At 44.9% G+C, this 23689-nt stretch overlaps 1 protein-coding gene across 2 annotated transcripts in view; it reads right to left on the bottom strand.

Annotated features, from left to right (window-relative positions):
• The window catches only part of ptcd1 (pentatricopeptide repeat domain 1), a 28785-nt gene extending 8213 nt beyond the window's left edge, over positions 1–20572 (bottom strand). The window contains exons 1-7 of one of the 2 annotated variants that reach the window (XM_060840353.1): positions 20477–20572; positions 18291–18407; positions 14582–15140; positions 11714–11854; positions 10195–10413; positions 5232–5333; positions 1460–2236 (exon numbers count right to left, since the gene is read on the bottom strand). In XM_060840353.1, coding sequence (XP_060696336.1) covers positions 1460–2236; positions 5232–5333; positions 10195–10413; positions 11714–11854; positions 14582–15091 — 1749 coding nt within the window. In that variant the 5' untranslated portion in view covers positions 15092–15140; positions 18291–18407; positions 20477–20572. The remainder of the gene's footprint in view (positions 1–1459; positions 2237–5231; positions 5334–10194; positions 10414–11713; positions 11855–14581; positions 15141–18290; positions 18408–20476) is intronic. The other variant, XM_060840352.1, reaches the window with a different exon arrangement.
• Between the last annotated feature and the right edge of the window lie 3117 nt (positions 20573–23689).

The raw sequence follows: 23689 nt of genomic DNA, 5'->3' as shown, positions 1-23689 counted from the left end.
GTGAAGGCTGGTACAGTTTCAACATTTAAAAGGCATCTGGACGGGTATGTGAATAAGAAGGGTTTAGAGGGATATGGGCCAAGTGTGGGGAAATGGGACTAGATTAGGTTTGGATATCTGGTCGGCATGGATGAGTTGGGCCGAAGGGTCTGTTTCCGTGCTATACATCTTTATGACTCTACGGACTGATTGGACTGGAGGGTCTGTCTCTATGCTGTATGACTCAATGACACAAAATTCAGTACTTCATCCAGACTCATGTATTATTTAAGGTGAGGGGTGGTGAAGGCTCTGGGTGGGATCATAATATGTACCCTCACATAAAGTGTTTTCCAAACAATACAAATAGGAAGGTCCCACTGCAAAGAGCAATGACCCCATGGATCAGCAAGTCATCGAATGTTGGTGCCAGGATCTGATGTTTAGCTTCAGTGAATCAGGTTAGCCCTACCCTATCAATCTTTACAATGAACTGACTTCAGAATTGTGGACAATCTCTAGTTTCCACAAACTGCCTTCACTTTTCTACTTCTTGGAGTGAATAAAAAGCAGGAGGCTGTACAACATACTGTAGCAAAAGATCTCTAAAAATAAGTAGCTTACACAATAATATCCACAAAGATGATTCCAGTGAACCTAAAGAACAGCCTTCTGAGCAGGGCTAATCTATTTTCTCACTGACATGCAGATTCCTTGTAGCGTACTATCCCAGAGAAAGAAGCATATGGTGGTACACGTAATTTACTGAAACACGCTTTTCCAATTCATTCATTCCCCCTCCAGGTTTTAGAGTCATAGAGTCACAGAAACAGATTTGTCAGTCCAACTTGTCTGCGCCGACCAGACATCCCGAGTCCCATTGCCAGCATTTAGACATCCCATTTCCAAACCCTTCCTATTCATGTACCCTTTTAAATTTTAAAGATGCCTTTTAAATTTTACAATTGTACCCAGCCCCCACCACTTCCTCTGGCAGCTCATTCCATACATACATCACCCTCTGCTTGAAAATGTTACCCTCAGGACCCTTTTAAAACTTCATCCTCTTCCCTTAAAGCTATGCCCTCCAGTTTTGGAGGGCATAGGAAAACGACCTTGACTATTTATCCTATCCATGCCCCTCATGATATTATAAACTTCTATAAGGTTACCCCTCAGCCTCAGATTTTCCAGGAAACAAAGCCCCAGCCTGTTCAGCCTCTCCCTATAACTCAAACCCTCCAGTACTGGTAACATCCTCATAAATCTTTTCTGCACTCTCTCAAGTTTAGCAACATCCTTCCTGTAGAAGGGCGAGCAGAACTGTACGCAGTATTCTAAAAGTGGCCTCACCACATGTTGCTTTACATCTGACAATATCACTTGTCCTTTTTAACACCGAGAACATAAAATAGAGACAGTCTGATTAAGTGGGTCAGTCTGTTTTTAAGTGAAGCTTGTTCTGGACACAGTCACTTACCTTAGCTCCCTCCAGGTCACCCAGCTTGCTCTTCCTTCGAATTAATGTGTTATAAAATGAAATGTCTGGCCTCACGCCATACTCTTCCATGAAAGCTACCAAGGAGGACTCGAATTGGCTGTTTGGTTCCACCACTTCAGCCAAAAGTGTGAAGGTTTTAATGTCGGGGGGCGCATTGTCTTCCTTCATCTTATTTAAAAAGCCATTCAGACACCCAATCAGTGCTAGCCTGTCAGGTGGTGTAGCTACTGTTCCTAAGGAAACGAGATTCTTCTTGTTGACTTGAACATCGAGTAGATTAGGTAGATGTGCAGTTTCAGGAAGCTTGCTGGAGTCTGAATCAACTGCAAATATTTGGGATCTGGGAACTAGTTCCAAAATGGGCACTCCTTGTGACACCAACTCTTTCTCTTGCCCATTGTTGGACAGTAGGTTCTGTGCTTCCATTAGTTTTGGTAAAGTTTCACCACTCTGCTCAGCCTCTGGTTCAGAGACTCTGCAGGTGGTTGGTTGATCAGAAGCCTTTCCAAGTAACTGCTCTTCCAATAGACCAACCACCATCGTTGTTGTATTTTTGCTGCTTCTCGCCTCCTTTTGGCCTTTAACTCTCCGAACCCTCTGGTGCTGCTTCAGCTGCCATACTTCACCGTCATCGGCCAACAGCAACCGTGAGGCCACGGCAGGGTCCCCGAGACCACAGTCCCTCGTGGCTCGCAGCAGCAGGTTGTAGCTCTTGACATCGGGCTTCACACCCAGTTTCAACATCTCTCGCCAAATCTGCAAGGAAGAGAGAGAATAAGAAAATCAATTCAGCATTCAAATAGATTCCCTCAACATGTAATATCCACAGTATCTACAATCATCGACCTAACTCGTAACAAAGAGCACTAAAATCTTTGGGTTCTTTTAAAGTGAGAGGGGAAAGATATAAAAAGGGACCTAAAGTGCAACTTTTTCACAAAGTGGTAGTGTGTGTATGAAATGAGTTGCCAGAGGAAGTGGTGGAGGATGGTACAATGACAACATTTAAAAGGCATGTGGATGGATATATGAATAGGGAGGGTTTAGAGGGCTATGGGCCAAATGCAGGGAAATGGGACTGGATTACTTCAGGATATCTGGTCGGCTTAGACAAGTTGGATCAAATGGTCTGTTTCCGTGTCATACAATTCTATGACTCTAAACAAGTAACCCATCCTAGGAGGAGATAATGGATGAGTGTTGTTCTGGTGGATTTACAATCCATAGAGTCAGGTCATGTTCTCGGGACCAGGGTTCAAATTCCACCACGACTGAAAGTGAAATCTGAATTCAGTAAAAGTCTAATAATGGCAATGAAACTACTGTTGATTGCGATTTTAAAAATCGAGTAATTCACATCCTTTCAGAATGGAAATTGCTGTCCTTATCCAGTCTGGCCTACGTGTGACTCCAGACCCACAGCAATGTGGTTGACTCTTAACTACCATCTGAGCAATTAGGGTTGATAATAAATGCTGGCCCGGCTGGCGATAACTACATCCAATCAACGGATAAATAAAAATAATTTGCTGAGTCACATGATTGACCACTAAGCAAAGTTACATCCTCAGTGCTTCAAAAGGTCTGACTGGTCAAGGTTTGTGAGAGAGATTTGTAGTTCGGGGCCGGTTACCGTTGTTGTGGCCATGTTCATCGAGATGGTAATTTGGTTCGCAGACTTTTGTCCTTTTTCTGGATAGCATCCTCAGTGCCGTGGAGCCTCCTGTGAAACGCTGCTGTACTGTGTCGGTTAGAATTGATTTGGTTTTGTTTCCAGTTGTTTGCTGCAGTGGCTGGTATATTGGGTCTAGCTCAATGAGTTTATTGATGGACCCAATGTACAGACCACTGCAATGAACAACCAGAAGCAGTGGGAATGAAACCAAATAAATTCCAACCAACACAGTACAGCAGTGCTTCACAGGAGGCTCCTCAGCACTGAGGATGCCACCTAGACAGGGGACAAAATGTCTGCAAACCAACTTCCCAGCCCAGCAAACATACCCACAACTACCGCAGTTATGACTGGTTTTGGTTTCATCTGTGACAGTGTGGTAACGCTCCAAGATTATAAGGATTGGAAATCCACCACAATCCACTGCAAGTTCAACACATCTTCCAGCTTGACATTTCAGTATCTTGCTGTAGGATCAGGGAACTATTGTAGCTGCTGCATTTCACAGCAACAACAACAGTGCACTTTCTACCTGATAGTGTTGGCTGCAGATGATCTCTTGGCATTATCTCAAGAGCTGAGGTTCTCCCAGTATTCTGATTCGCAGAAAACCCTCCACCAAGGGATGCCTCGCTGATTGTAAATTGTATTCACAAATAATTTTTTTCCTGACAAAGCTGATGGAAGCAGGGTCCTTTTATATTTTTAAGACAGAGGTAGATAAATTCTTGTAAGCAGGGTTGGATTTGAGATTACAATCAGATTGGGCATGAAAGGCAGATTAAGCTCATCGGTCAAATGGCCTATTCTATTACAGGCAGCATGGTGGCTCAGTGGTTAGCATTGCTGCCTCACAGCACCAGGGTCCCAGGTTCGATTCCAGCCTTGGGTGACTGTCTGTGTGGAGTTTGCATGTTCTCCCCGTGTCTGCGTGGGTTTCCTCTGGGTGCTCTGGTTTCCTCTCACCATCCAAAGATGAGCAGGTCAGGTGAATTGGCCATGCTAAATTGTCCATCGTGTTAAGTGCATTAGTCAGAGGGAGATGGATTTGGGTGAATTATGCTTCAGAGGATCGGTGTGGACTGGTTGGGCCGAAGCGCCTGTTGCCACACTGTAGGGAATCGAATCTAATCTATTCCCAATTCATATGTTCAGATATATTTAGAATATTAACCTATCCTCAAGAGTACTTAATTGATTGTAGACCTCTTTGGAGGTCTCAGATGTGAAGTGACTGTGTCATTTCAAATTATTTCTTTAGATGGTTCCTCCTTGTTGCTCGGTTTTATCTAGCTCTGTCATCCTCTCTGCCTTCTGATAAGCCTCATCGTTTTCAGTAAGTACATATTCTAGGAAGCTTTCTCATGCTTTGGCCCCTTCCACTCTCTCACCTTTTGGGGAGTTTACTGTCCCCTGCCATCATCTGGTTTCTATGACAGACTACTGTCAACTGTCACTGTGATACCTCAGTGGTGCCCAGTTTACTGGGTGACCTACCCTTCCCTGAGAATTTCTCATTGTCTGCTTCTTTGTTACTCTTTTATCAGTTAATTTGACAATATAAAACTGAAAGCCAATAGGCAGTAAAACAGCAATTCGCATTGCAGTGTCTCCTGATGCCTACTCAAATCTGTACCGTGACATTTAGTATGGTCTCTGTTACTTCACAGAAGTTAGCTTTTGAAAACAAAAAAATGAGATAGTAAGAAAAAAGTAGGTTAAAAAAAAAGCAAAAAAAAATGCACCTCAATACAAGAAGATGAGCAGAGGTCTCTTATAATCCACTGCTACATGCTGACTCACTTGCTCAGTATAATGCTGAGCAATAAGAAGGAAATGTCAATATGTCATCAGTCACCTGGGAGAGATTACAATTCTACTCTCCACAGAGACAGATGACTGTCAGTACATTCTCCCTTCCTCCAGACTGTGCTCGGACTCCTCTCGGAGTTCAGTGAGAGAAGGGGAGCCCAGATGAGGAGGACAGGAAATAGGAGTGGAAGTCGTTTCTGGTGTCTGGCAAACGTGAAGAATGTGGGGTAGGAGAGAACAGCGAGGAAATGAAACCTTAATTACCTGTAGCAAATACCTAAAACCATTTTCTGTGTCCTTGATGCAGCCAATCATTAAAATGCTGAATGTTTCCACGTTCATCTTGTGACCACTATGAACTATTTCCTGCAAAATAAAGGCCAGAGGCAACTTTGGTAAGAAAGGCAGCAACTCTGAAATTTGTCACTAATCCAGTCTTGCATGCCATTCATTCTGATTATAAATACTTGGTCCCAATATCACTCGATTGAAGTTTCACGATGCTCTTTCCATGGCTGTGATTCCTTCTGCTGTCTTCATATTTATTGGGACTTCCTCTCCTGGTGGAAAGACCTTGGCAATTCACCCTATCCATGCTCATGATTTTATAAACCTCTCTCTCTCTCAAATGAGAGAGCAGCCCTATGGTCTAGTAGAGCTATGGCGACTTTACCTTTATTCTTATTTCTCAGCATTCCAGAAGATTCCCCCGGCCTCGGAAACGCCATTAGCCATGCGGCTGATGCAGCTTCCACCCCCACGCTGATTGATGATGTCACTTCCGCCCCCATCATGGCCACCCCTAAAGCCACTTCCGGCCCTCACATCATCGCTGATGCCACACGCTCAGTGACTTCTGCCACCCCTACTGCTGTGTCTGCCACCACTTCCGCCCCCACCAGCGCCACTCACCTGCAGTCTGCTGACACGCCCCCCACAGACCCCACTGTCACTATCCCCACCCCCCAGAACCCTGAGGGACACATTACCCCTGCTCATGACTCCACCCCCATTCCCCCCACCATCACACCCACTCCAGTTACCGGCTCTGTCCCCACTCCCAGCTCCACACCCACACCAGATCCCAGCTCCACACCCACACCAGATCCCAGCTCCCAGCCTTGCTGGGTTTTCACCATCCATCCCAGACCTCCCCCTCACTGAGGACGAACGATCAATCCTCAGTAAAGGACTCACCTTCATCCCCCTCCATCCACGCAGCAATGAATTTAATACACGCCGTGACGTCGAACAATTCTTCCGTCGACTCCACCTCCGAGCTTACTTTCACAATCAGGATTCCCGCCCACCATCCGAGGACCCCTTCGCCCACCTCCAACACACTGCATCCACCTGGACACCTCACGCTGGCCTATTACCTGCCTTCGACCTCTTCATTTCCAACTGCCGCCGGGACATTAATCGCCTCAACCTGTCTACCCCCCTTCCCCACTCTGACCTCTCACCCTCACAACGAGCAGCCCTCCAATCCCTCTGCTCCAATCCCAACCTCACCATTAAGCCAGCGGATAAAGGGGGTGCAGTGGTAGTCTGGCGCACTGACCTCTACACTGCTGAAGCTAAACGCCAACTCGAGGACACCTCTTCCTACTGCCTCCTAGACCATGACCCCACCCCCCATCACCAAACCATCATCTCCCAGACCATACAGAACCTCATCACCTCAGGAGATCTCCCACCCATAGCTTCCAACCTCATAGTCCGGGAACCCCACACTGCCCGGTTCTACCTCCTTCCCAAGATCCACAAGCCTGACCACCCTGGCTGACCCATTGTCTCAGCATGTTCCTGCCCCACTGAACTCATCTCTACCTACCGCGACACTGTCCTATCCCCCCTAGTCCAGGAACTCCCCACATACGTTCAAGACACCACCCACGCCCTCCACCTCCTCCAAGACTTCCGTTTCCCCGGCCCAAAACGCCTCATCTTCACCATGGATATCCAATCCCTCTACACCTCCATCGCCATGACCAGGGCCTCCAAGCCCTCCGCTTTTTCCTCTCCAGATGTCCCCAACAGTACCCTTCCACCGACACTCTCATTCGTTTGGCCGAACTGGTCCTCACCCTTAACAATTTCTCCTTTAAATCCTCCTACTTCCTCCAGACCAAAGGGGTAGCCATGGGCACACGTATGGGCCCCAGCTATGCCTGTCTCTTTGTTGGCTACGTAGAACAGTTGATCTTCCATAATCACACGGGCACCACTCCCCACCTCTTCCTCCGCTACATTGATGACTGCATTGGCGCCACCTGTGCTCCCGCGAGGAGGTTGAGCAATTCATCAACTTCACTAACATATTCCACCCTGACCTTAAGTTTACCTGGACCATCTCTGACACCTCCCTCCCCTTCCTGGACCTCTCCATATCCATTAATGACGACCGACTTGACACGGACATTTTTTACAAACCCACCGACTCCCACAGCTACCTGGATTACACCTCTTCCCACCCTATCTCTTGCAAAAATGCCATCCCGTATTCCCAATTCCTCCGCCTCCGCCATATCTGTTCCCAGGAGGACCAGTTCCACCATAGAACACACCAGGTGGCCCCCTTCTTTAGAGACCGCAATTTTCCTTCCCACGTGGTTAAAGATGCCCTCCAACGCATCTCGTCCACATCCCACACCTCCGCCCTCAGACCACACCCCTCCAACCGTAACAAGGACAGAACGCCCCTGGTGCTCACCTTCCACCCTACCAACCTTCGCATAAACCAAATCATCCGCCGACATTTCCGCCACCTCCAAAAAGACCTCACCACCAGGGATATATTTCCCTCCCCACCCCTTTCCGCCTTCCACAAAGACCGTTCCCTCCGTGACTACCTGGTCAGGTCCACACCCCCCTACGACCCACCCTCCCATCCTAGCACTTTCCCCTGCCACCGCAGGAACTGTAAAACCTGTGCCCATACCTCCTCCCTCACCTCTATCCAAGGCCCTAAAGGAGCCTTCCACATCCATCATAGTTTTATCTGCACATCCACTAATATTATTTATTGTAACGGTTGCTCCCGATGTGGTCTCCTCTACATTGGTGAGACTGGGCGCCTCCTAGCAGAGCGCTTTAGGGAACATCTCTGAGACACCTGCACCAATCAACCACACCGCCCCGTGGCCCAACATTTCAACTCCGCCTCCCACTCTGCCGAGGACATGGAGGTCCTGGGCCTCCTTCACCGCCGCTCCCTCACCACCAGACGCCTGGAGGAAGAACGCCTCATCTTCCACCTCAGAACACTTCAACCCCAGGGCATCAATGGGGACCTCAACAGCTTCCTCATTTCCCCTTCCCCCACCTCATCCTAGTTTCAAACTTCCAGTTCAGCACTGTCCTCATGACTTGTCCGGACTTGTCCAACTGGCTTATCTTCTTTTCCACCTATCCACTCTATCCTCTCCTCCCTGACCTATCACCTTCATCTCCTCCCCCACTCACCCATTGTACTCTATGCTACTCTCTCCCCACCCCACCCTCCCCTAGCTTATCTCTCCATGCTTCCAGCTCACTGCCTTTATTCCTGATGAAGGGCTTTTGCCCGAAACGTCGATTTCGCTGCTCGTTGGATGCTGCCTGAACTGCTGTGCTCTTCCAGCACCACTGATCCAGAATCTGGTTTCCAGCATCTGCAGTCATTGTTTTTACCTATCCAGCCTCTCGTACCTGCTCCACATCCCAAAACATCATCACTGATCTGATTGGGCCTTAACTCCACTTTCCTGTCTGTCCCCCATAACTCATGACTTCACTGTAATATCATTCTAACAGAGCCTTAAATGTACTAAATGTTTTAAACCCCTTCCATTTCTAACTGAGGAAGAGAATGCCAAAGATTAAAGACCCTCTGAGAGCTGAAATTCCTCCTCTCTGTCTTTAATGGCAGACCCCTTATAATGTGTCCCTCAATTCTAAACTCCTCCACGAGAAACATTTTCCCTGTCAAACCCCTCAACATTTCACATCACAAACCAGAAATCTGTGGATTCTGGAAAGATCTGAATTAGAAACTGAAGAAGCTGGAAAACCAAACTCAGCAGATTAGGCATCATCTCTATAGAGAATATGAGTGCAATGTAGAGGCGATGACCTCGTGGTGTTGTGAGACGGTGAATCTAGAGACCCAGATAATCTTCTGGGGACTCGGGTTTGAATCCCACCATGGCAAATGGTGGAATCTGAATTCAAGAAAAAAAAATCTGGAATTAAGAGTCTAATGATGACCATGAAACCATTGTCAATTGTTGGGAAAACCCGTCTGGTTCACTTACGTCCTTTAGAGAAGGAAACTGCCATGCTTACCATTCTGGCCTACATGTGACTCCAGACCCACAGCAATGTGGCTAATTCTTAAACAGCCCTCTGGGTAATTAGGGATGGGCAGTAAATATGTGATCCTCATCCCGGGAATACATTTAAAAATAAAAATCCGTATAAGTCACTAAAATCCTAAATTAATTCTTTAACTGTGTGTAATATTTTGAGAGTGTGATAATCTTTCCTTCCTATCGGAAAGATGTTGTGAAACTTGAAAGGGTTCAGAAAAGAGTTACAAGGCTTTGCCAGGGTTGGAGGATTTGAGCTATAGGGAGAGGCTGAATAGGCTGGGGATGTTTTCCTTGGAGTGTTGGAGGCTGAGGGGTGACCTTATAGAGGTTTACAAAATTATGAGGGGCATGAATAGGATAAATAGGCAAAGTCTTTTCCCTGGGGTCAGGGAGTCCAGAACTAGAGGGCATAGGTTAGGGTGAGAGGGGAAATAAAAGAGACCTAAGGGGCAACTTTTTCATGCAGAGAGTGGTGCGTGTGTGGAATGAGCTGCCAGAGGAAGTGCTGGAGGCTGGTACAATTGCAACATTTAAAAGGCATTTGGATGGGTATATGAATAGAAAGAGTTTGGAGGGATATGGGCCGGGTGTTGGCAGGTGGGACTAGATTGGGTTGGGATATCTGATCGAAGGGTCTGTTTCCATGCTGTACATCTCTATGACTCTAATCTGCCATTTACCCAACTGTATAAATGTAACCCTGTTCCCCACCTCCTCTTCAACCCAGAGACCCAGCTCAGTGGTTGCTTCAACTGACCTCTCTTGTCCAGGCTGGTGAGCAGACAATGTGCAGGATCTCAGTGTAGAGAGATCAGGAGAATCCAGCAGATCCCGAACCCCCCCAAGCGCCAGCTCCCCATGCAAGTACTCACCCGAAGCACATCAAAGCAGGCCGTTAGGTCCGAGCAGACAGCGAACGCTTTCAACATGGCATGGTATGCGATCAGATTAAGACTGATGTTCTTGCTGCTTAACTCTTCCCGGAGCTTTGTGGCAAACTGCAGACCTGTTTCCTTCCAAGGTGTTTCTGCACAAGCATTGAACAGAGCAGTGTAGGTGGCTCCCGAAGGGGTCACAGCTCTCTTCTTCATCTGCAAAACAAAAATCACGATTCATTCCTTTATTGACGATGAATGGCATCTTTAATCACACTGAAAGGAAATGTCCAAGGCCCTTCACAGGAGCAGAACTGAACAGAAACTCTCAGCAAACCAATGAGGTGGTGTTCAGACAAGTAATGAAAACCTTGGCCAAAAAGGTAGGCTTTATGGCACATTTTTAAAGGAGGGGAGAAAAGAAAGTAAGGCTTTAGGAGGGAATCACAGACACTTAAGGTGCACAGGCAGAAGATACTAGTGGCAACGGTGAGCTGAACAGAATACAGACCCCCACCCTTGGCCTTCCCACAGAATAGTTTGAATGGGTAACACAGGGTCTCTGGGCCATATTTCCATACAATCCCATTTACCTCAAATAATGAAGGATTCTCCACCAATTTGTCAGCAGTTCAAGAATAGGATGTAAGTTTGCTCGCTGAACTGGAAGGTTTGTTTTCAGATGTTTCGTCACCAGACTAGGTAACATCATCAGTGAGCCTCTGGTGAAGCACTGGTAGTAAGGCCCATTTTTTATTTACATGTTTAGGTTTCCTTGGGTTGATGACATCATTTCCTGTGGTGACGTTATTTGCAACCCCAGGAAATCTAAACACAGAAATAAAAAGTGGGCCATACCAACAGTGCTTCACCGGAGGCTCACTGATGATGCTACTTAGTATGGTGACAAAATGTCTGAAAACAAATCTTCCAGCTCAGCGAGCAAACTTATATGCAGAACCTCAACCTGAACTACAAATATTCTCAAAGCTCGCTAGTTCAAGAATAGTTCTGTCCAAACCCACTGCACATGTAAAAATTCCATAAAAGGTTTTTTTTATGTATTCATGGGTTGAGGGCCTTCACTGACCAGGCCAGCATTTCCACAGAGGACAGTTAAGAGTCAACCACATTGCTGAGGGTCTGGAGTCACATGTAGGCCAGACTGGATAAGTTTCCTTCCCTAAAGGACATTAGTAAACCAGATGGATTATTCTAACAATCAACAATGGATACATGGCCAGATTTTTAAAACTGAATTCAAATTCTGCCATGACAGGATTTGAACCCAGATCGCCAAGATATTACCAAGGTCTTTGGATTGATAGTCCAGTGATGATACCACTAGGCTATTGCTTCACTGGTAAGTAGGTGTGACTAGGATGGAGTGACCTGGGCAACAGGATGCTCAGACACACACAGGCCACCGTCTGAACTGGAATCAAATTCCCTTCTTGCACAGAAACGGATTTCACAAATCCCTGATTGGAAAAACAGCACCGTGTCCAGCACTCACGTCATTGTAGAGTTGGAATGCTTTTTTCAAGTAGCCCACTCGTCCGCAGCCCCCTATCAGCACTGTGTAATTGTATTCCTCTGGGAACAGCCGCTCCTCCTTCATCATTTGAGTCTCAAACATGTGCAGCGCCTCAGCCAACTAGAGAGGAGAAAGCCACCAGTGTGAGAAAGACACAGGGAGTAAGCATTGGAACAATCATCAATGTACTAACCATGAAAAGGACTGAAGCATTCAATCCAAAATTTCAGCAACAGTAACAATAAAAGACCATTCGCCAAGATGATTCTGATAACGTATAAATTATTAGACTCATCCCCACATTCTGATTATTATGTACAATTCTGATCACGAAACTGGGGTAGTTCTATGCTTGAAAGGGTGTAATATATTCCAATAAGGATGACACCATATCTTGGGAATGATGTTAATGAGAAAGAATGATGGAAATTGGACAGACTGTTGGGTAAAATATACACTGAGCTGAACAAACAGCAGTGTTCCATCAGAAAAGAGATTGACCCAGACTAACTGCTCATACTTGTAAAACAAAATGAAAAGGAAATTAAAACAGAACATTTCGAACAAACGAATAACGAGCTTTTGGATCAACGCATTTGGGCAACCCAGTAAAGCACACAGTGCAATTAATAAATCACTGGATAGGAACGAATAAAGGGATGTGGTTGGGATGGTGACTATGGTTAAAGTGCATCAGTGCATTCCTTTTACAAACGTTATACACTAGTCATAAAACCTACAACTGCAAAGTAGTTTTCATTTCTACATTTCTGGTCTTCTTAAGGCATATTTTGGAGAAACTAAATTTTCTACCTAGGCTGAACTAGACACTATACACTGGCTAGGAGAAAGTGAGGACTGCAGATGCTGGAGATCAGAGCTGAAAATGTGTTGCTGGAAAAGCGCAGCAGGTCAGGCAGCATCCAAGGAGCAGGAGAGTCGACGTTTCGGCCTGAAGAGGTGCTCATGCCTGAAACGTCGATTCTCCTGCTCCTTGGATGTTGCCTGATCTGCTGCGCTTTTCCAGCAACACATTTTCAGCACTATACAGTGGCTGACGATCCTGTTAGTGATTCAGTGTTGAATGTTTGTTTTACCTAGTGCTGCATACTGTAAGGTCCCATGTTTTGAAAAGACTGATTTCCGTTGAAGGGCCACCAGTATTCCGTGACAGTGGAGTTTGCAATAATGTGTTCACCAGCCTCCAACTAATCAGAATCCATTCCTTCAATAACACTCCTGGCACATATTCAACTAGAATTCTTTTATAAAAATCAAAGGTTTCTCTTATTTATGGAACTGTCCTTAAATAAAAAAACAACCAAAGCTCCCTTGTGATCACGACATATGGAATTATTTCCTTGGTCAACATCTCACATCAGAATATCAATGGTCTTTACTGAGACTGATTCAGAAATCTTCTTATCCGTATGGAGTGGCCGTGCTGTAGGGAAGGCAAAACTGAGGTGCCTTTTCCAAGAGGGGAGTGGACAGGTTAAATAAAAATAACAAACTCGAAGCAGTGCTGGTGAAAGTGTGAGAAAGAGTTTGTCCCATTCACTATTAAACACACTCTGTGCTGTGTAAACCAGAGCCTGCAGTTGACTGGAATAAATTGTTCCCTCATGTTTTATATTCACTTTTGGTCCCACACTTTGGAAAGGACCATAGAATCCCTAAAATGTGGAAGCAGGCCATTTGGCTCATCCAGTAACATCGACCCCTCCAAACAGCATCCCACCTAACCTGCATATTCATGGACACAATGGGCAATTTAGAATGGCCAATACATCTAATCTGCCCATCTTTGGACCGTGGGAGGGAACCCAAGCAGACAAGGGTAGAACATGCAAACTCCACATAGATAGTTGCCTGAGGCTGGAATCAAACCCAGGTCCCTGGCGCTGTGAGGCAGCAGTGCTAACCACGGAGCCACCGTCACCCCAAGGATGTGTGGGTCCTTCTCCTTGGGAGCATGCAGAGATGGTGTACAGCAATGGTTCCAAGAATTATGAATTTTAGTTTCAAGATTAATTTAGAGAAGGGGAGGTTGTTCTTCTTGAAAAAAAAAGCTCAGGGAGCTTTTGGGATGCATGACGAGATTATGCTGAATAGGTACAAAGACAATAAATACTATTCCCATTAGTTGATCATGCAAAGACTATGGGAAAATATAAATGGAGTTTTGGACAAGAGGTTTTGGGGATGGGGGTGGGGAAAGGGGAAGGGGGTGGGGAAAGGGGAAGGGTGTGAGAAAGTTGTTTTTTTCTTATACAGCAAGTGGAATTAGATTAGATTCCCTACAGTGTGGAAACAGGCCGTTCGGCCCAACAAATCCACACCGACCCTCCAAAGAGTAACCAATTTCCCCTGACTAATGCACCTAATGCTAAAGGCAATTTAACTTGGCCAATTCACCTAACCATCTTTGGAATGTGGGAGGAAACCGGAGCACCCGGAGGAAACCCACGAGGAGAGAATTCACCCGGGGAGAATTTGCAAACTCCACACAAACAGTTGCCCGAGGCTGGAATCAAACCTGGGACCCTGGTGCCGCGAGGCAGCACTGCTAACCATTGAGCCACCGTGCCGCCCTGAATTGACCTGAAAGATTCTGCCTGCCAGGGTAGTTGAAACAGAGATGAATGAAGTCTTCAAAAGTAAACTGGACAGGCACTTACGGGAAGTATTCATGCAGAGCTATGGGGGATAAGGTAGGGGCAGTAGAACTGACTGTATTGCTGCACTGAGATTTGGCATAAATCAGATGGGCTAAATGACCTCCTTCTGTGCTGTATAGCTTGACATTTTGTAAGACTGGCAACACTGGTTAACCAAATTCCTGACCTTATCTTCCTTGATGAGTTTCTTGCACTGCAGAAAGTACCAGTATGTTGTGTTCCTTCGGCCTGGCTTCCGTCTCACTTCTGGACGTTCAATCTCTTCCTCACTCTGATCCTCGGTGTCACCATATCTAGAATCCTGGAGCTCCAAAGAGTGTTTGCGGAAAAATCTCCTGGAGGAGTAGATCCTGCCCATTGCTCCAAATCCTTCAATTTCATCCTCAGACGAGGAAAAGGATGAGTCCTGGCCAGGTGAGGCTGGAGACTGCCTGCCTTCTGTGTCACTGCCCTGGTCATTGCTGGCCATCCTGGGTAAACCCGTCCATCCACCATTCCAAAACAGCAAATTCCTGGGGTGAGTCACATTTCGAGGAGGCATGGCTCTCATGGGGTTACTTCTCATGAAAGCGCTCAGGTGTCTGAATGGAGCCAGGGATGGATACAGGGAAGAGCCAAGCCTCATGGATAGATACATCTGGAAATGCTGAAGGGGTAAAAACCAAGGCCAAGCCATGTTTTGCAAAGTCCTTCCAGCTTCCTTCAAGGGTCTGCAGACTGGAGTGCTAAGTTTAAAAATAAAAATAGAGATGAACTTTTATACAACTGAATTCGCCGTGTGAAGGTTGCTTGTAAAAAATAGATGCTGAGGTGCAGGGTGAAAAATCAGGGATAACATAATCAAACATAGCGAGTTTTGAGAAGATTTGTAGCTCAGGTTGAAGTTCTGGATGTAAGTTTGCTCTCTGAGCTGGAAGGTTTGTTTTCAGACATTTTGTCATCAAACTAGGTAACATCGTCAGAGAGCATCCAGTGAACCACTGATGTTATGACCAGCTTTCTATTTCTGTGTTTAGGTTTCTTTGGGTTGATGATGTCATTTCCTGTGGTGATGTTATTTCCTGTTCTTTTTCTCAGAGGGTGGTAAATGGGGTCCAAGACGATGTGCCTGTTTTAGAGTTCTGGTTGGAATGCCATGTTCCTAGGAATTCTTGTGCATGTCTCTGTTTGCCTTGTCTTAGGATGGATGTGTTGTCCTTCCTCATCTGTACACCAGTGATAGTGGGTCATGTCTCTTTGTGGCTCATTGACGTTTATGTATCCTGGTGGCTAGTTTTCTGCCTGTTTGTCCGATGTAGTGTTTGTTACGGTTCTTGCAAGGGATTTTATAAATGACATCCGTTTTGCTTGTTGTCTGTGTGGGGTCTTTTAAGTTCATTAGCTGCTGTTTTGGTGTGTTGATGTAGGGGAGAGTGGCTAGGGTTTCTGGAAGCATTTTTTCTGCTTGTTTGGGTACCACCAAACAACCAGAAACCCAAGCCACTCTTCCCTACAATGACATCTCAGAAATGGCTACCAGACCACTCAGACCTCTTGGCATCATGGCAGCCCACAAACCCACCAACACACTAAAACAGCAGCTAATGAACTTAAAAGACCCCACACAAACAACAAGCAAAATGGATGTCATTTACAAAATCCCTTGCAAGAACTGTAACAAACACTATATCGGACAAACAGGCAGACAACTAACCACCAGGATACATAAACGTCAACTAGCCACAAAGAGACATGACCCACTGTCACTAGTACCCTTACATACAGATGAAGAAGGACAACATATCCATCCTAGGACAAGCCAAACAGAGACATGCATGAGAATTCCTAGAAACATGGCATTCCAGCCAGAACTCTATCAACAGACACATCATCTTGGACCCTATCTGAGAAAAAGAACAGGAAATGATGTCAACCACCCAAGGAAACCTAAACACATAAACAGAAAGCAGGTCATAACACCAGTGCTTCACCAGAGGCTCACTGATGATGTTACCTAGAATAGTGACGACACATCTGAAAGTGAACCTTCCAGCTCAACGAGCAAACTTACATCCATCATAAAACATTTTGATAACGCAGATCATGGTGATACAGATCAACCAATACACAAGATAAAAATGAAAATGCTGGAAATACTCAGGCAGCATCTGTTTAGTGCAAAGCACAAAGTCAATATTTCACCACATATATACAAATATAGTTATATATTAGAAATGGAGATGATCTCTGCCAGGAGACACCTCTCTATACCTTCAGCTTGATGAGGATTATGGAGATGTAAGTGCCTTCTGCCCTTTTTGCTGGACTGGTTTCAACTGGAAAGGTTTTGCTCCAGGATTGATAAACTTTCTTACACTATGTTCCAGAACCACAGCATCCCTCCCTTTGCCAGATTCTCCATGCTTCCTTCCTCCCCTGCTGTTATCTCCTGCACCTCACCCATGTCTTCATTTGCTTCTTTACTCGTTCCATTCATGTTTTACCCCATCACTTTTGCCATTTAATCTCTTCTCTCTTCCACTCTATCAGACCTTCCCTTTACCTCTTTTTTGCAGCCATCTCTATCATGGCTTTTCCCTTGTTCCACAGTTGCTTAAATGCCATTCATGCGTTGTTTAACAAATTTGAATGTTAGTTAGCATATTGTTACAAGATGCCACCTTCGTTAGAACATATGGGTGACAGAATGGCAATTACTGCTGCCGCACAGCACCAGGGAACCGGGTTCAATTCCAGACTTGGCTGACTGTGTGAAGTTTGGGTATCCTCCCTGTGGGTTTCCTCCAGGTGCTCTGGTTTCCTCCTACAGTCCAAAGATGTGCAGTGAGGTGGACTGGCTGTGCTAAATTGCTCATAGCAACCAGGGATGTGCAGGTTTGGTGGCTTAACCCAGGGGTTAATACCCCACGCAGGGTGACTGGGATGGGGTGGGTCTGGGTGGGCTGCTCTTCCAAGGGTTAGTGCAGACTCAGTTAGTGCTGAAAGTCCTCTTTCTACACTGTCGGCATTCTATATTCCCATCTTGATAAAGTCTCATTTACCAAACATGTGACCTCTGGTTTCTCCTTCCATGTGCTGCTGGACCTGCTGAGTACTTCCAGCATTTTCTGTTTTTATTTCAGGTCTCCAGAGGCTGCAGTATTTATTCCTTTCCACATCTTGTGCTTGATTAGCTCCTCCTTAAATACCATTCACTTCAAGCACTTCCTTGGGTAAAGAATTTCCTCTGAATTCGCTATGCAGTTCCGAAGGACTGTACTTACTGATGGCCTCCAGTTACACTCTTCACCACAAGAGGAAACCTTTTGTGTTCACTCTGACCAAAACCTCTCAGAATTTTAAACACGTCACCCTTAATCTTTTATTATCATAAGAGATCTATCCTCTTAACCCTTTTCTAATGTATACATCCAGACATTTCTGGTATAATTCCTGTAAATCTTCTCTGCACTGTCTCCGGTGGCCTTTGCTTCAGGATTGTTCTTGCTATGTTATGACAAAGATTGTAATCATTTGATGCTTTAGGATAAGAACAAGCAGCAGATTACTCAACATAATTTTTAATAGGGGTAGGCCATTTAGTGGTTAGGAAGGCAATTTGCAGATTGATACCAATATTGATGGTATAGTGGTCAGTGAAGAAGGTTATCTAAAATTACAAAAAGATTTTCATCAAGATCAAATGGGAATGGCAAATGGAGTTTAAGTTGGATAAGTGTGATGTATTGCATTTTGGTATTACAAGCAAGGGCAGACCTTATACAATTAATGACAGGCCCTGCGTAGTGTTGTAGAACAGAGAGATCCAGGTACATAATTCTTTAAATTTGCATCACATATAGACAGGGGATTCAGAAGGTGTTTAGCAGACTTACCTTCATTGCTCAGAACTTTAAATATAGGAGTTTGATGTCATGTTGAAGTTGTGTAGGACTTTGGTGATGCCTCTTCTGGAGTGCTGTGTGCAGTTGTAGTTGTCTGTTACTATTAAACTGGAAAGGGTTCAGAAAAGATTTACCAGGATGCTGCCAGGAATGGAGGGCTTGAAATAATAAAAATATACTGGAAAGGTTGGGCTTTTTTCACTGGAGCATAGGAAGTTGAGGGGTGAGTACATTGAGGTTTATAAAATCATCAGGGGCACAGGTAAGGTAAATAGCATGGGTCTTTTTCCTAGTGTGGCAAGAGTTCAAAATTAGGGGACATAGTTTTTAAGGTGGGAGGAAAAAGATTTAAAAAGGACACGAGGGGCCTTTTTTCTCGCAGAGGCTGAATAGTGTGTGTGGAATGAACTGCCAAATTAAGTGGTGGATGCAGGTACAGTTCCAACATTTAAAAGACATTTAGATAAGTTCATGAATAGGAAAGTTTAAAGGGATATGAGTCAAGCACAAATGGCACTAGTTTAGTTTGGGAGCATGGACTGGTTGTGGACTGGTTGTGCTGGAGGGTCTGTTTCTGTGCTGTATGACTCCATGGTGTTTTAATGTCAGTGGACCGAATAACCTAAAACTTCCAAAGGATGTTCGGGTAATCTGGGCTGTATCCCATCATAGCAGATAATGAAATTTAAAACTCAATAAAAGTGATATCCTGAGGATGTTGGAGATATAAATTAAAAACAAAGTGCTGCAGAAACGCAGCAGGTCTGGCTGGTAATGTGGTGAGAATAAGAGTAACTGAAGGGAGCTGGCCAGTGTTTTTTTTAATGCTGTTAACAAAGGGGAGGAACAGTGAGTGAAACAGATAGTGAGAATACAAATAACAAAAGACTGTGTATTAATGGTTAACAAAAATCTAGATCCTTCCTTTACTGCCTTCACTCCTCTATTTTGCCTCTACGTCTCACTTTTACCATTACTAAATCTCCCTTTGTCTTTTGCACTGGGCATTATCACCATCTGTTCCATCCTGTCCTCCTCTTTTTGTCTGCAGCATATGCCCATCATTTTTTGGCCCCCTTCAGTTCCGAACAAGATTCTTTGCGCAACATTAACTCTATACCTAAGTCTCAACTCCCCCCTCTGTAACTGCATCCTTGACTTCCTGACCCTTCGGCTCAATCAGCAAGAATAGGTAATTACAGCTCCTCCGGTATTATCCTCAACATCAGCCCTGCAAGACTGCATACTCAGCTCCCTTCTATTCTTCTCATATGATCATGACTATGTGGCCAAATTGTAAATGGTGTTGGGGTGCAAGTTTTCTGACGAGACCACTGTTGTAGGTTGGATCTCAAACAATCACAACACAGAATATAGCAAAGAAATTAAGTGCTTAGCCAACAATCTCTCCATCAATGGCAGCAAAGCAAAGGTGCTGGGCCTTCACTTCAGTAGGTGGAGAGGAGGGCACACCCCTGTCTGCATCAATGGTGCTGACTGAGGTGGAGATGGTTGAGAACATCAGGTTCCTAGGAATGATGATCACCAATCTGTCCTAGTCCACCCACATCAATGTGATGGTCAACAAAGCACAATGTCTAATTCCTTAGGGGTCTAAGGAAATTTGGCATAACCATAAGGACTCTTACCAATTTTCGTAGATGCACTATAGAAAACACCCAACCTGGATGTATCACAGCATGGTATGGCAACTGCTCTTCCCAAGACCACAAGAAACTACTGAGAGTTGTGAACCATCTACACTTCCCACTGCCGCGGGAAAGCAACCAACATAATCAAAGATCCCTCCCACCCTGGTTATACTCTCTTCCAGCAGGCAGAAGATATAAAAATTTGAATATGCAGGCACATAAATTCAAGAACACCTTCTTCCCCAACTTTTGAATAGACCTCTTTAATGGTAACACTGATCTCTCTCTGCAGCTGTAACATTGTATTCTGCACTCTGTCCCGCTACCCTGGTGCACTTGTATGATACGATCTGCTTATGTAGCACACAAACAATATTTTTCACTGTATCTTGGCACATGTGACAACGATAAATCAATAAATTTCCCAGATGCTGAGTTTCTCCAGCACTTTCTACACTGACATGAAAAGTCAGTGTCTGCAGAGAACTAGTGGCTAAATATAATAACACAGGATGAGATACCCACCAAAAATTATCCCAACAGTAGAGAATCTACACATCTTTGAGGATATTTAATAAACATTTCTCCTTGAAACCAGCTCCTTCCATTTGTCTCCATGTGCTTCCGGTTGGGAAGTGTCCCGCCCACACATAGCACCATTGGCTGCGGTACAGATGTCCAGGTTGCGATTGGACCACTCTTTCCGGAACGCTCCGTGTGATTGGTAGAGATCGGGTCAATCAACGGGAGCCCCGCCCCCAGCCTGGTGCAATCGGGTGTCGAGCAATTGATCTCTCCCGTTGATTTCAATGTCGAGTTTGACTTTAGGAACAACATTTAGAAAACAACAGCCCACAGCATGGAATGTGTTCAAAGGCAAGATTTCCCAAATACTATTCCCCGGAATTTTTATCCCCATTCTCTTCAAATCCCAATTTTTGACTTAAGTTCATGATCACTCATCCCCATTGCCCCTTCTCTAGTTGAACGTGCCTTATATGTGGTTGGAAAAGGCATTATATAAATGTAATTCATTGCCAGTTTGCTTGTCAATGTTATTCCCACTTCAACAATAACATATATTTGCACAAGGTATTTTATTATGGTATAGATTCTAAACTGAAAATGTGTTGCTGGTTAAAGCACAGCAGGTTAGGCAGCATCCAAGGAACAGGACCTAACCTGCTGTGTTTTAAGCAGCAACACATTTTCAGCTGTGATCTCCAGCATCTGCAGACCTCATTTTTTACCTATAGATTCTAAACACAGGCCTGTACCCTATAAGGCAAAGTGGCATTCTAGTATAGAGGTACCTGTCTCTCCTTCAGTCACTGTGTACACAAGGTTCAGTGTCATACCTTTAGTTAGTCAACTGTGAGTGTGCAAGATACAGTAGCATCAATGAATATAAAATCCAGACTGGGTGTTCAAGCCTGTGATTTGCATCTGTGTAAGTGGTTACTGTTGTCAACAAATATTAATTCCTGAAGAAGGGCTTATGCCCGAAACGTCGAATTTCCTGTTCCATGGATGCTGCCTGACCTGCTGCGCTTTTCCAGCAACACATTTTCAGCTCTGATCTCCAGCATCTGCAGACCTCACTTTCTCCTAAACAAATATTAAGACATCTATCTTATTAAGAATGTAAGTCTCTGTTATAATGTAGGCGAACATGTAAACGAACCCACAAAACATGTCATGATGGCAGTAAATGGGTATTACAAGTTAATGGTGACAGTGGGTTCGTTGCAGTAAGTGGATGCTAAAGGCCTGAGGAGTTGATAGTGTGGCAATTGTGAAAAATCTTTTTCCTGACAGTATTCCAACAATCTGTCCGAGATTAGAATTGAAGTTGCAACTGCTATCAAGAGTAAAGTAATATGCATAAAATTAATGGCTACAACCTGTAAATGAAATGTAGTTTAAAAGTGCTAGACAGCTCCAATGTTTAAAACAAAACATCAAATTTCCAGAAGGCCAGGACAGCCCTGATTTTTAAAAACATGCAAGTTAAAAATGTGGAAGGTCAGCCCTGATTTACGAAATCAATTCTGTAACAAAGTACAGAAAAAAGATACCGCAAAAAGTTACATTTAAAAATAGAGAAAAGAGAAGACAAGCTAATAGCAGCACTACAGATCTGTGAACTGGCATTTTAGAGCGCATTTGTCATAAAAAGAAACATATGAAAAGTAAACATTTCACCATAGACTAGCAATCTACTGACATTGTCAGAAATTCAATTATACAAAGAATCAATATTTACTTTATGGATCAGCAGATAACTGACAAAGAACAACAGACCATCAAATCTCTCCTTGCTTTGGGCACTGAAGGGCTAAGAAGAATAAAATACTCCAGTACTTCTGATGGTGACTTCAAAGATCCCAATAACATGTACAAGGATGCATATATCTATACATTCAATACTGCTTTGGTGGACATGTAACACAGTTATATAATTATCACTGATGTTATCTTTAAACTGCATGCAGCAATTCTGACAGTTTCGGTTCTGTGTTTACTGATGTTACTGGACATCACATACATGTAGGTGATTTACTGAAGACATGACACTGGCTCTATTACACTGAAAGAGTCTGATGGTGAGGTGGTTACCTTATGCTGTAAGGCACAAACATATTGAAAAATAATCAGAATTATCTCCAAAATTTTTTTTAATTTCAAAAATATACTTTATTCATAAAATATTCATAAAATAATTTGATACACTGTACATTAGGTAATGCCAATGCCATACCTATTTCCACATTTACATACACAGCTCAGAATTTTCATTATTACATACAGATCTGTGCATTTCTCACTCACATATTGAGCTGAGGCATCAGCAAAGCCCAAATGACTGCATGGGTCCCCTGATCTTCTTTCGACAGGCAGATGTTAAACGGTGGTCTTTCCCCACTGCGCCTTGGCGGCAGCTGGCCCAAGCTTCAGCGCGTCCCTCAACACGTAGTCCTGGACCTTGGAATGTGCCAGTCTGCAACACTCAGTCGGGGTCAACTCCTTCAGCTGGAAGATCAACAGGTTTCGGACCACCCAGAGAGCGTCCTTCACCGAGTTGATGATCCTCCAGGCGCAGTTGATGTTCGTCTCAGTGTGCGTACCGGGGAACAGGCCGTAGACCACGGAGTCCCGCGTCACGGCGCTGCTCGGGACGAACCTCGACAAATACCACTGCATTCCTCTCCAGACTTCCTCTGCATAGGCACATTCCAGAAGGAGGTGTATGACAGTCTCGTCCCCCCCGCAGCCGCTTCGAGGTCTGCGTGCGATGCGGCAGAGAGTCCGGCCGTGCATAAACGATCTCACATGTAGAGCCCTTCTCACCACCAGCCAAGCCATGTCTTGGTGCTTGTTGGAAAGTTCTGGCGATGAGGCATTCTGCCAAATTGCTTTGACAGTCTGCTCAGGGAACCACTCAACAGGATCCTCCCTCTCCTTTTCCCGAAGGGTCTCAAGGACACTACGTGCTGATCACTTCCTGATGGACTTGTGGTCAAAGGTGTTTTTCTTCAGAAATTTCTCCACGAAGGACAGGTGGTACGGAACGGTCCAACTACTCGGAGCGTTCCGCGGCAGCGAGGCCAGGCCCATCCTTTTCAACACCGGGGACAGGTAGAACCTCAGTACATAGTGACACTTGGTGTTTGCATACCGGGGATCCACGCACAGCTTGATGCAGCCACACACAAAGGTGGCCATCAGGGTGAGGGT

Source organism: Hemiscyllium ocellatum, chromosome 20, assembly GCF_020745735.1.
Source record: "Hemiscyllium ocellatum isolate sHemOce1 chromosome 20, sHemOce1.pat.X.cur, whole genome shotgun sequence".
NCBI classification, from domain to species: Eukaryota; Metazoa; Chordata; class Chondrichthyes; order Orectolobiformes; family Hemiscylliidae; genus Hemiscyllium; species Hemiscyllium ocellatum.
The sequence above is the reverse complement of the archived record's forward strand: the minus strand, read 5'-3'. Positions and strand labels throughout refer to the sequence as shown.